Raw genomic sequence first — 13923 nt, forward strand, 5'->3', positions numbered from 1 at the left:
GGTCCCAGACTGCGAGAGGGCACAGGCCGGGCTGAGGGACCCCCCCCCCCGAGTGTACAAATTTTTGTGCACCAGGCCTCTAGTTTATTTATAAGGGGAGGGAGACTGAAATTTGATAAGAACAGAGTTCTGTGGGACTTTATCTTGCCCTATTCCTATCTTCCTTTCCCAAATTCTGTAGGAACCTTAAATATCAGCAGCTTCCCCTCCACAGCTGCTGTGAAAACCAGCAGTCCAGCAGTCACTGAAGGAGACAGAGGGGGTTGGAGTGCCTCAAAAGCCCCCTCTCCAGTAATTGGCACAATGTGACCTGGCTAGCAGCAATCTGGAATAGCCCCTTTCCAAGGACTTATCTTCATTTGCCTGGACTCAGAGCTTCTCTGTGGGAAAAGCCCTAGTCCCAGGACATTTGTTTAAAAAAAAAATTTTCACAGTAGCCTGAGGTAGGAATACCATTGGAGAAAATAACTTCAACAAAAAGCTCCAAAGTGTAAAGAAAGAATCTAAGCAATGAGACATTCATAGGGACTTTGAAAAATTCCAGCATATTCACAGGGATATAGAAGAACATGCTCCTGTGAGGGGCTGTGTGCATGCCCAGGAAAGCCCCGAGAAAACGCTAATCCCTCACCTCTAGCTAACTTTGAGGCACTGCTCAAGCAGAAAACATAAGCCAAGGTAGAGTTATAAATTGATGTCATGCTGAAATGGTGCCCCAAAGCACACATGGGACCCCAAGACAAAGTACAAGACTTACTGGTTTAAGGAAATCTCTGTCCAATTGTTCACTGATTACTAGACTAACTGAGCAGAGACTTTAGTAGCTGTACTCAACAGGGAATACGGGCCATAGTCAATTAGTTCAGGAAAGTCACTAAACAAACAGCCACACCACCTCACACAGCAACATCAGAGAGGAGGTGATCTAATTTCAAGAATTGCCACATCACATTATTTACATGTCCACTTTTTAATAAAAGGTAGCTCTTTGAAAAAAAATCAATAAAACTCACAAATGTTTAGCTAAACTATTTAGTCTAACCAAGAAAAAAAAAACACCACAAGGAAAATAAAAGTTACTAAAATCAGAAATAAAAGAAGAGACATTGCTACTTATATTACAGAAATTAAAAGAATAAGGAAAACTATGAACAACTCTATGCCAACAATTTAGATAATCTAAATGAACTGGACAAATTCCTAGAAAGATACAACCACAAAAACTTTCTCAGAAGAACAGAAAAATTTAAATAGACCTAAAACAAGTAAAGAAGCCGAATTAGTAATTTTGAAATTTCCCACAAGGAAAAGTTCAGACCCAAATGACTTTATTGGTAAATTATACCAAACATTTAAAACATAATTAACACAAACCCTTCACAAACTCTTCCCAAAAAATAGAGTACTTACAACTCATTGGAAGAGGCCAGTATTACCTTGATATCAGAACTAGACAAAAACAGCATAAGGAAAGAAAACTACAGACCAATATCTTTTATAAAAAGATGCAAAAATCCTCAACAAAATACTAGCAAACTGAATCCAGCAACATATAAAAAGAAACTATACACCATGCCCAAGTAGAAATTATTCTAGGAATGTGAGCTTGGCTTGACATCAAAAATCAATCAGTGTAATACACAACATTATTATACTAAAGGATACAAAAATCATAATAATCTCAATAGACATAGAAAAAGCATTCGACAAAATCAAACACTCTTTTATAATAAAAAACTCAACAAAATAGGAATAGAAGGGAACTTTCTCAACTTGATAAAGGGTATCTATGAAAAACCTAAAGTTAGCATATAATGAAAGCTTTCCCCTTAAGTTTAAGAAAAAAGACAGGATGTCAGCTTTTATTACTTCCATTTAACATTGTACTGGAGGTTCTGCCACAGTAATTCGGTAGAAAAAAATAAAGGCATCAGTATTGAAAAGAGAGAAGAAAAATAATATCTAAGATGACATGATCTTGTAGATAGAAAACCCTATGGAACACACACACACACACACACACACACACACACAATATTTGAATTAATAAATGAGTTTAGCAAGAGTGCAGGATATAAGATCAATATACTATACAAAAATCAGTTGTATTAGTTGTATCACTACAGGCTATCAATACATAATTTAAAAATGTAATTAGGAAAATAATTTACAACTGTAAATTCCATTTACAATTGCATGAGAAACAATAAAATAAGAATAAATTTAACATAAAAAGGGCAAAACATATCCTATATAATAAAAGGCCAGTGACCATAATGGCGTAATGACCAGCACAACTGATCGACCAGTCGCTATGAGGTGCATTGACCACCTCTTGGTCCCGCCCCCCGGCCGGCAGGCTCCGATCATGGTGAACTGGGAACTGGGGTGGGTGGTGGCAGGGCGGGACTAGGGACTGGCGAGTGGGTGGAAGATGGCCCTGATCGCAGGCTAGGCCTAGGGACCCTACCCATGCATGATTTCATGTGCTGGGCCTCTAGTAAATCTATAAAACATCCTTGAAAGAACTGAAATAAATGGAAAGGCACCTCATTTCGTGGATTAAAAGATTTCATGTTGTTTAGATAATAATACTCCCCAATTGATCTACAAGCTTAGCAATTCCTATCAAAATCCCAGCTGGCCTCTTGGAAAAATTTAACAAGCTGACCCACAAATTCATAGGGAAATGCAGGGGACCAGAATAGCCAAAAAAAAAAAAATCTTGAGAAAGAACAATGTTGGAGGATATGATAATCAGTTTCATGTGTCGACTTGGCAAGGTATAGTCCACAGTTATTCAGTCAAATTCTAGTCTGTTAAGGTACTTTGTAGATATGATTAATATCTATAATCAGCTGATTAATTGTAGGAGGGTAACCTGCATAAAAGAATGAGCCTGATCCCATTAATTGAAAGGCCTTAAGTGCAGAAGCAAACTTTTCCTTGGGAAGATGAAATTCTACCTGTGGAATGTAGCATGAGGTCTGGCCAGGAGTGTCTAGCCTGCCCCTCCTGACACTCTGCCCTATGGATTGCAAACTTGGCTAGCCAGCCCACACAATCACATAAGCCAATTTCTTGCAATAAATTTCTTTATATCTGTATATATATAAAAAAGTTTACTGGACCTGTTTTCCCAGTGGAACACTAACTGATACAGAGGACCCATATTTTCTCATTTCAAAACTTACTAAAAACCTAGCAGTGGTCAGCAAACTGCAGCTCGGCAAACAGCGGCTCGCGAGCCATATGCGGCTCTTTGGCCTCTTGAGTGTGGCTCTTCCACAAAATACTGACTTCTGTGCATGGGCCACGAAGTTTCAATCACACTGTACGTGCGCGCCTGCATGTGGTATTTTGTGGAAGAGCCACACTCAAGGGGCCAAAGAGCTGCATGTGGCTTGCGAGCCGCGGTTTGCCGACCACGGACCTACAGTAATCAAGACTATGAGGAACTGTACACTTGAAACCTATATAATCTTATTAACCATTGTCACCCCAATAAATTTAATAAAAAAGAATGTAACAACAACAAAGACTATAAGAAACTGGCATAAGGATAGACACATACATAGATCAATGGAATAAAATTGACAGTCCAGAAATAAACACATACATTTTTGGTCCATTGTTTTTTAGCAGGTTGTCAAGACAATTCAATGGGTACAGAATAGTCTTTTCCACCAATGGTGTTGGGATGACTGGATTTCCATTTGCAAAAGAATGAATCCAGATACCTACCTCATACCATAGACAAAAAGTAACTAAAAATGGACCAAAAACCTAAATATAAAAGCTAAAACTATAAAACTAAAGCTTTTTCATTACATTGGATTTTATTTTACAAAAATTTCCAGTATCAGAGAAAAATGATTCACTGTTTATTATTATAGAAAATCATAATTAGAAACATGCAAGTAAATGTGAGTATCTGGGTTTTTTTTTAATCCTCACCTGAGGATACTTTTTCCATTGATTTTCAGAGAAAGTAGAAGGGAGGATGGAAAGGAGGAGAGAGGGGGAGAGGGAGAGGGAGAGGGAGAGGGAGAGGGACAGGGACAGGGACAGGGAGAGAAACATGGATGTGAGAAAGAAACATCAGTCGGTTGCCACCTGTACACCCTGACAGGGGACGGAGGGAGAGGGGGAGGGAGAGGGAGAGAGAGAGAGAGACATCAATGTGAGAGAGACACATTAATTAGTTGCCTCTTGCATGTGCCCCAACCAAAGCTGGAGATCAAGCCTGCAACCCAGGTATGTGCCCTTGACCAGAAATGAAATCTGTGATGCTTCGGCATGCAGACCAATGCTCTAATCACTGAGCCACTGGTCAGGGCTAAATGTGAGTATCTTGATTTTAGAAATTTCTGAGAATTCCTAGGAATTCCAATTTATTGATCCTGGGTTACAAAGATTAATATCTATTAGGAATTTGGAAACCCTACTTTCTCACATTCCTTAAGTCATCCTCAAATGTCACCTTCTCATGTTCTATATGTACCCATCTCTGCTATAAAACTAACACTCTTAGAAGAGATTGGAGTAAATCTTTGTGACCTTGGATTAGGCAATGGTTTCTCAAAAGCACAAACAACCAAATGAAAGAATAAATTGGACTTCATCAAAATTAAAAACTTTTGTGTTTCAAATGAACACTGTCAAGATAAAGAAAAGAAAGCCACAGAATGAGAGAAAATATCTGTAAATCATGTATTGGGTAAGGATACAACATTCAAAATATATAAAGAGTTCTTAGAATTCAAGAATAAAAGGACAAATAACCCAATCCAAAAAAAAAATGGGCAAGGAATTTGAACAAACATTTCTCCAACAATATATAAATGGCCAACAAGTACATAAAAAGATGCTCAATATCATTCATCACTAGGAAAATGCACATCAAAACCATAATAAAATACAACTTTATAACCACTAGGATGGTTATAATAATAAAAAATAATAAGAGGAAAATATGTGTCAGAGAAGAACCCACATACAGAAGAAGAAGAACAGCAACAACAACTCCTCTTGCCCGGAGCCCACATACAAAAAGTACACAACAAATAATTTAATAAGAGTAAAGAGCACAAAGGGATCCTCTGCCCCTGGGATCTGGCACTCCGTCACTCAGTGCTGGCACAGCATACTCCAAACCTTTAACATCCACTCCTGGGACTAACACTGTTCTGGCCCAGGAGTCACATCTCTACAGCTCCTGCCCTATGTCCGTGTATCAGAAGGCAACTGCAAAAGTTTGTGTGTTGTGCCACTGCCAGTGGAGGATATGGATAATGCTCAGAGCACAGGAAGGGTAGCAGTGGCAAAAGCACTTCAACAAGAGAACAGATAATTAAATCAATTTGTCAAAATTTTCCAGTTTGAATGCAATAGGTTCTTACACAACCAACTATCATTCCCAATATTTCCAAGCTTTTCCTGCTTTTCTTTTTTTTAAGTATATTTTTTATTGATTTCAGAGAGGAAGGGGGAGGGAGAGAGAGCTAGAAACATCAATGATGAGAGAGAATCACTGATTGGCTGCCTCCTGCATGCCCCATGCTGGGGATTGAGCCCTCAACCTGAGCCTGTGCCCTGACCAGGAATCGAACTGAGACCTCCTGGTTCATAGGTCGACGCTCAACCACTGAGCCACGCCGGCTGGGCTTCCCACTTTTCTTTACATTGCAGCCAGTGCTTCTGAAAGTTCTCATAAATTAAGGTTTACAAGAGTTTCACATGGATGGGAAAAATTTTGCAATATTAAGTGTTATGGGTAGAATTATCCCACCCCCCGCCCCCAAATCCATATGTTGAAGTCCTAATACCCAGTATCTCAGAATATGACCTTAGTTGGAAATAAGGTCCTTATAGAGGTAATCAAGTTAAAATGAGGTTATTGGGATGGGTCCTAATACAATAAGACTGGTGTCTTCATAAAAAGAGGAAACTCGGAGACGCACAAATAAGGAGAAGGCTATGTGAATATCAAGGCAGAAATTGCCGTGATACTTCTACAAGCCAAGAATGCTGGCTGGTGTGGCTCAGTTGGTTGAGCATCATCCTGTGCACGGAAGGGTTGTGGTTCAATTCCCGGTCAGGGAACATACCCAGGTTATGTGGAGGCAATGATAGATGTTTCTCTCTCACATGTTGTTTCTCTCTCTCTCCCCCTCTCCCTGTCTCTCTCTCTCAAACCAATAAAGACATTTTAAAAAATGGTGGCAAATCACCAGAAGAGTCTTCCTCATAACCCTCAGAGGGCACCAACTGTGTCAACATCTTGATCTCCCACTTCAAGCCTCCAGAATTGTGAGATAATAACTTTGTTTAAGACATTCAGTTGCTGTAATTTATTATGACAGCCCTAGAAAACTAATACATTAAACAATTCACATTACTCTTAAGTTTGTACATATACAGGATAATGTGTAAAACATGATACTGATTTTAAGATGAAATCATACTTTGTAATATATTCTACAATAATGATTATTTATTATATGACCCCATTACTCCATTTAAATATGAGATACAAAGGTCTTAGTTCATTTGCTAAAATTCTTAGCAAATTTAAGTACTGCTTTATGAATTTCATTGAGAATGACAGCCTCTACTGGCTCAAGAAAGCAGTTTCTCCAAATTATAATTAGTTTTAAGAAGTAAGAATTACAGTGACTCAAGAAAGTTTGTCTAATCTGGCATTGTTGCCCAGAAAAAAAAACACTATGTAAAAACCTTGTGTAAAACAACATAGGTAGTCATTTTGCTGAAATGAAGGCCATAAAAAAAGTTTAATGGAACTCATATACAACAATCTATAAATTATATATAATATCTCTGGCCCATTAACAGAACACCAAGACATGCATAATAATGATTAAAGTTGTCTTTTGATAGTTCCTGGCTTTCAGTCAGATAAAAACCATAACTCTGCATGTATTTTTTATTCTGTCATTATGAAGGTATATTTGTCAGCGTGGGAGGATAGAACATATTTCATCTAACAGTTTGCCAGCGTGATTTATGACTTTTAAATATTTAGACGTGTGGTATGTGGGCCTCCTCTTGTACTCATGCCCCAGGCCCTGTATTGTTCGAGGTGGGCCAGGACCCAGCAATGACAGAAGAAAATAAAGCCTAAAGCTATGAACAGAAGCCAAACTACTAACGTCTCAAACTTGCTCCTACTACAAACTAGAATGCCATCCTAGAAGCTTCATGTGAACACCTAATGCAGTCCCTACAGGGAGTGACCAGACCTCACATGCCTTGCCTTCCTGGGCCATAGACCTGAGGGACAAGCCCTTCCCAGTTGGCGGTGGTGTAGCCAGCCCTGTGGCCTCAAAATGGCACTTAGCTCTCACCATGTCTCATTCACCTAAATTTCACTCATCAAACGTTAGGGTTGTGCCATGGACTTGCATTTGATCTCCTTATAGTAACTCTGCTGTGCCACCTTCAAGTAAATAGAGCAAGTTTATAAATGCACTTCACTCCTCTCTTGGAAAAAGGACTGTGCAGTTTGACAAAGGCTTTCGGAGCAATCCTAAATGTTGTGATATTCCCCATGGCTGTCATTTTGTGATGTTCTACCTGTTCCATTGTCGCGAGGTTTGGCTGCTTGTTGGGGACTATGAGGACAGGGAAAGGAACTAGCATTTTATTTTGGAGTTAATCTTAGGAAGAGAGAAACTCTTAGAGACAGGGTTAAGTAGTGGCAGCTGAGGAAAAAAAGCAGGACACGTCATCAATTTCTAAGGAAAAGAGAGAAAAGGATATAAAAATGCCAACTGGCAATGCCCCAATGAGAATGAAGATTGAACTGCCAATCAATTTCCCATGCCAATTGCATCTTACTGTAAGCTCCGTCCAAGCAAAAACGGCAGCTATGCATTTCATGCTCTCACTGACTAACATGATGGAAAAGTGGACAGCTAATATAAAACAGCCTGACATCAAAGGATACTTTGAGCTATGGTTAAGCATCTTTAAGAACTTCAATACCCTCTTCGTAGACATCAGCTCACAAAAGTAGTGCATAATAGTCAGCCCCTCTTATCTGCGATTTTGCTTTCTATAGTTTCAGTTACCTGCGGTCAACCTCGGTCCAAAAATATTAAATAGAAAATTCCAGAAATTAACAATTCATAAGTTTTAAATTGTACACCATTCCTCACCTCTCCGTCCTGCCCAGGACGTGAATCATGCCTTTCTTCAGTGTATCCATGTTGTATATGCTACCTGCCTGTTAGTCACTTCGTAGTTGTCTCTGTTATCAGACCAACTGTCCTGATATCACAGTGCTGGTGAACAAGTAACCCTTATTTTACTTAATAATGGCCCCAAAGCGCAAGAGTAGTGATGCTGGCAATTTGGAAATGCCAAAGAGAAGCCATAAAGAGGATGTATGTTTAGAGAAAAAACATCATCTACAGGGTTCAGTACTATCTGTGGTTTCAGACATCCAGTGGGGGTCTTGAAATGTACCCTCCAGAGATATGGGGGAGCTTCTGTACTATCTTTGAGTAAAATTAAAAAACATGTGAGATAGACTGGGTTCATCAGAAAGGTGGCAGCAAAGTAAAACTTCCAAAAGAAAGGAACTTCCTGATGCAAATACAACAGGCAGAAAGTCCAGTGCTTAGTAACAGGCAGATTAGTGAAAACCACATTAATCAACCTGGGATACAGATTATCAACCACATTTGAAACACAGATTAACAGGAACAAATAAGGTACCCGGGTGGGAAGCATTTTTACAGCGAGAAACAAAAGTTGTAATCTTTGTTTAAATAAGACTTCAAACGGATTCCACATATCAATCAATCGTGAGATCATTAAAAAAAAAAGATTAACTTCAAGAAATGCAACGCAGAGTGACCAAACTTCTGACCTATTTTAGATCAATCAAGGTTTTCTACTGGGCAAGTAGAATGCAATTAGCACTTGGGTGATTTTAAAGATTTCTTTTACAGTTGCCTTTAACCAGCTGATAAAATAGCAGAACAGTGTGGCCGATGGCCAATGTTTATTTTTACCCATTACCTATTTTTATTAAAAATGGGATTGTGGGCCACTGGGCCCCCCGGCACACACACATATATTAAAATATCCCACATTGTAATTAGTGGCACAGAAGGGATTAGAGCAAATAAAATGGCTATGTTTGCCACGGGTATAGTCTAGGTCAGACGTTTTGATGCTCTTGTGGCAGAACCTGGTGAATTTTATTTCAGAAGTCTAAAAATATAAAAAATATTTTCTTGCGAAGCAAGAGCTTTAATAAATGAGTCCCCTCCCGCCAAATAAAAATACACATAAAAAATACCTTAAGTGGACACTTGTGGAGCAAAAGAAGAAAATCCCTTGGCCAGAAAAATGGACAAATGCATCAACAATAGTGTCAGTGAAAGAAATTGGATCTTTGGACTCTGTTAACAAGGGACTCAGAATAAATCAAACTTCATGTAACTCTCTACCCAGGCACAGGGCTTTCTTCCCCTATGTGAGTCAGAACTTCGGCCTTTGAGTTCTTTAAAGGGAATAAAAAATAAAGTGATCACCTAATGGTTGACCCGTTAAATGCCCAAAGCACATGCTTACAGAAACCTAGAATAGGCCCTTTTACACTAAAGGCCAGAGTATGACTTCTTAAGACAGCACCGTATCACTTGTTGGCTTCATTTTACAAAACTCACTGTTGTAAATAATGTTAGATTAATTTTCGAATAGTAAATGTAAGTAGATTTTTGCTTTGATCATTCAGAATCAACACCACCACGCCTGAGAGTACTGCCAATGCTAGTCTCCTGTGAATCTTCATATCAGAGACAAAGCAAAATGGAATGAGGGCAGGGCCAAACGGAATGAAATCTGGAAACACTGTGTGTTGGCCCAAGCAGCGGACAACACTGCCTTTGCCCTAGAAATCTCTGGAGAAACACTTAGACGTAAGGAGGGAGGAGATAAAAGTACTCACGAGGATCCCGGACTTGCAGTGGGAGGGGGGCCTGAAGAAATGAAAGAAAAACAAAGGAAACTGTCAGGCTGGGTTACTGGCCCACGGGCATGGGTGCAGGCAAACCGCTGCAGATTAAAGTTCTCAAACCTCCTGAAGGGATACTTATTTTTCTGGGATTTCTTCTCTTGCTCCAGTCGCGCTCCCTCCCCCCAACCACCTCTACAAAACAGCATACCGGTGAGAACTTGTCTATACCCCACGGTTGAGGGCAAATGCTAAGACAAGTGCTGAAAAATGAGTCCGTGGAGTAGGCGTCCTCGCAGGTCGCAGGGAGTTTCCAGTGGGAGGCTGAGTGCTTGCACCCCGACACGGATTGCACCAGCAGGGGCCTTTGATGGCCCCTGGACAGAAAAGAGCACGTGTGCTGCAAACCTGCCCCACTTCCCTCTCACGGGCACAGAGGAGGGGCTGGGGGCTCAGCTCGATCTGGATTCTACTCCTGCTCTGGTGGTTACTTAGCTGGGCAACCCTGAGCACAGTAGGTAACTACTGGGCCTTCATGACTTATTTGTAAAATGGGTGCAATGGTGCCAGCGTTAGGGTTGCTGGGCACAAGGGACGTTCTCAGTAGGTGCTCCCCCGACCCTCCTCGGTATCCCCATGGAGGTTGAAGGCCAAAGGCCCTCTCAGATAGGACGCTGCTTACCAAACTTGACGAACAGGACTCCGGTGGTAGAAACCACCTTCTTGCCGTTGGTCGCCACGCACTGGAAGTAGCCCGTGTCGGTGGTGTCCAGGTTTCGAATCCGCAGCCGAGAGCCATAGTTGGTCGCCCGAAAGGAGATCCTGCGGGGCTCCTGGACCACAGGCGCGTCGTTTTTGAACCAGCGGATGGTGGGAGGCGGATTCCCAGAGACTTTGCAGTGCAGCTCAGCTGTCTGCCCCAGGGATGTGGTGATGTTATTCATGGGTTCATCGAGGGTCAGGTAAGAATCTGTGAGCACAGGGCGAAGGAGGCAGGTGAGAGGCGCAGACACATTGAGAGCACCTCCAAGTACCCCAAATCCACAGCACGGTGCCCCAGCACCACAGAGAGACTGAACAGGAGCGGTATGGCGGAGACAGATGAGGCAGGAAAGCATCCATTTACCGAGACCCCATGACCATTAACAATCACTCACAGGGCCCGCTGCTTGAGAGGAAATGTGTTCCTAACCATGGTATAAACCCCAGTTTTCAAATGACTATACAGTACCCAAGGAGAAACGTACTTTCCAGGACAAGACAAAAGAAGCTTTTGTGTTGAGAGCATTAAAAAACAAAACAAAACTCATGATCCTTGTTACAGACTCAAACAATACAGTGAAGAAAAAGGAATAAAATTCACCTAATATCTCCTCACCCCAAAATAACACCATTCTTAACATTGTGGCAAAGATCCTTCCAGCTTGTCCACTTTTGATAAGAAATAAAGCATGAAAAACTGGAAAAACAGAAGCAACATTATTTATAGTAAGTCACTTAATGTTGTGGATACATTCTGCAACTTTAAGAAAGACAACATATAACTAAACGAATTTTACCACAGGCTAATTGAGCTAAACAAGAGTTAAGTTCCCAAGGCATCTTATCAACATATAAATGAAACAATGTTGAATGAAATGAAGTTATTAGAGGACCTGCGTATATTCACATGGCATAAGATCAGGAAGATGTCAGAAATCTTCCACCAGTGATGATATAAAGGTTGTGAAAGCCAGGTCACTGGCAGGCAAAGTGACCAAGGAATGCATATTTCCATAATGTTACTTATATCAACTGTAACACATTACAATATATAAAATTCTATGCATTTAATTTTTAGTTGAGAAATAATTTACATTCTAGGAAATATACAGATTTTAGTTATACAGTTCTCTGAGTACTGATAAATGCATGTACTCATGTAACCAACGTCCCTATCAAAATGTAGAACAGCCCTAGCTGGTGTGTCTCAGTTGGTTGAGCATCATCTATTGCACTGAAAGGTCACCAGTTCGATTCTGGGTCAGGGCACATGCCTGGTAGGGGCCATGCAGGAGGAAGCCAATCAATGCTTCTTGTTAATGTTTCTATCCCTCCCTCTTCCTTTCTCTCTCTCTCTAAAAATTGATAAAAACATATTTGGAAAAGATAGAGAACATCCTCAACATCCCAGAAAGTACCCCAAGATCCTTTGTAGTAATCCCTGCTCCCACCCACTCCTCTGCCCCCATTCCAGGCAACCACAACTCTGATTTCCTATCATCAAAGACTAATTTTTCCTGTTCTAAAATTTCAAATAAATGAAATCATAACATATGTATCTTTGCATTGGCTTCTTTTGAGTTTTACTACATTAAACATTTTAATAATGAAAAAAATTTATTTAAGCTTATCCTATATAATAAAGAGGTAATATGCAAATTGACCCTCATGCCCTTGCATCACAAGATGGCCACCCACCCCCACGTCATCACAAGATGGCCACCCCCACATTGTCACAAGACGGCCGGCAGGGGAGGGCAGTTGAGGGTGATCAGGATGTCAGGGGAGGGCAGTTGGGGGCGATCGGGCTGGCAGGGGAGCAGTTAGGTGTCAATCAGGCTGGCAGGGGAGCGGTTAGGGAGTGATCAGGCTGGCAGGCAGAAGCAGTTAGGGGCAATCAGGCGAGTGGTTAGGAGCCAGCAGTCCTGGATTGTGAGAGGGATGTCCGACTGCTGGTTTAGGCCTGATCCCACAGGGGTCGAACATCCCTGGAGGGGTCCCAGATTGGAGAGGGTGCAGGATGGGCTGAGGAACACCCTCCCCCCGCCGCCAGTGCATGAATTTTGTGCACTGGGCCTCTAGTTCTTTAATAATATAACATTTTAAACATCATACTGATATTAATTGTGGAATCCAGTTGCTGAGAAAATAACTAAATTTTTAAAAATTAAGTTTAATTTTAAAAAATTGGTCTGTTTTTATGTATATGGATTTTCCTTTGATTTTGTTTTCCTGACTACCCATCCTAGGGTAGGTCCATACTGTACCTCCCATTGTTCTTCTGTCCTTTCTTGACCCCTAAACTGGGATGGCTTTTTAAGTGGCTGTCTGCTCTGCAGGACTACATGACCATAAGGGCAGGCATCTAGAATGTTTTGGTCATGATTGCAGGCTCAATCCACAGTAGGGGGCATGCAGGAGGCAGCCAATCAATATTCTGCTCTCACATCAATGTTTCTCTCTCCTTCTACCTTCCTCTCTCCCAAAAAATCAATAAAAATATTTTTAAAGCAACTCCCAGAAAATAATATAAGAGAAAACCTAGATGACCTTGAGTATGTTGATGACTTTTTAGATATGACACCAAAGACATGACCCATGAAATAAATAATTGATAAGCTAAACTTCATTAAAAACTTCTGCTCTTAAAAAGGCAATGCCAAGAGAATGAGAAGACAAGCCACAGGCTGGGAGAAGATAGTTGTAAAAGACACATCTGATAAAGGAGTGTTATCTAAAATATACAAAGAACTCTTAAAGCTCAATAATTGGCAAACAAACAACCTGATTTTTTTTAAAAAAAGAACTTAACAGACACCTCATAAAAGAAGTTATAAAAATGGCAAATAAGCCTAGAAAAGATGCTCCACATCATATGTCATCAGGGAAATACAAATTAAGACAACAATGAGATACCACCAGACACCTATTAGAATGGCCAAAATCCAGAACACTGACAATACCAAATGCTGACCAAGACATGGAGCAACATAAACTCTCACTCTTTACTGGTGGGAATGCAAAATTGCACAGCCACTTTGGAAGACAATTTGGCAGTTTCTTCCAAAACTAAACATATTCTTACCCTTTGATCCAGAAATATTTCTCTTTGTTATTTACCCAAAGGAGGTGAAAACTATGTTCACACAAAACCCTACACACAGATGTTTGTA

The 13923-nt window shown here is 40.6% G+C and overlaps 1 protein-coding gene across 1 annotated transcript in view; it reads right to left on the reverse strand.

The window, feature by feature from the left end:
• ROR1 (receptor tyrosine kinase-like orphan receptor 1) overlaps positions 1-13923 on the reverse strand; it is a 174073-nt gene that overhangs the window by 119810 nt on the left and 40340 nt on the right. The window contains exons 5-6 of the mRNA XM_014549239.1: positions 10671-10958; positions 9983-10013 (exon numbers count right to left, since the gene is read on the reverse strand). Of these exons, the coding sequence (XP_014404725.1) occupies positions 9983-10013; positions 10671-10958 (319 nt within the window). The remainder of the gene's footprint in view (positions 1-9982; positions 10014-10670; positions 10959-13923) is intronic.

This window comes from Myotis brandtii, unplaced genomic scaffold, assembly GCF_000412655.1.
Source record: "Myotis brandtii unplaced genomic scaffold, ASM41265v1 scaffold540, whole genome shotgun sequence".
Classification (NCBI taxonomy): domain Eukaryota; kingdom Metazoa; phylum Chordata; class Mammalia; order Chiroptera; family Vespertilionidae; genus Myotis; species Myotis brandtii.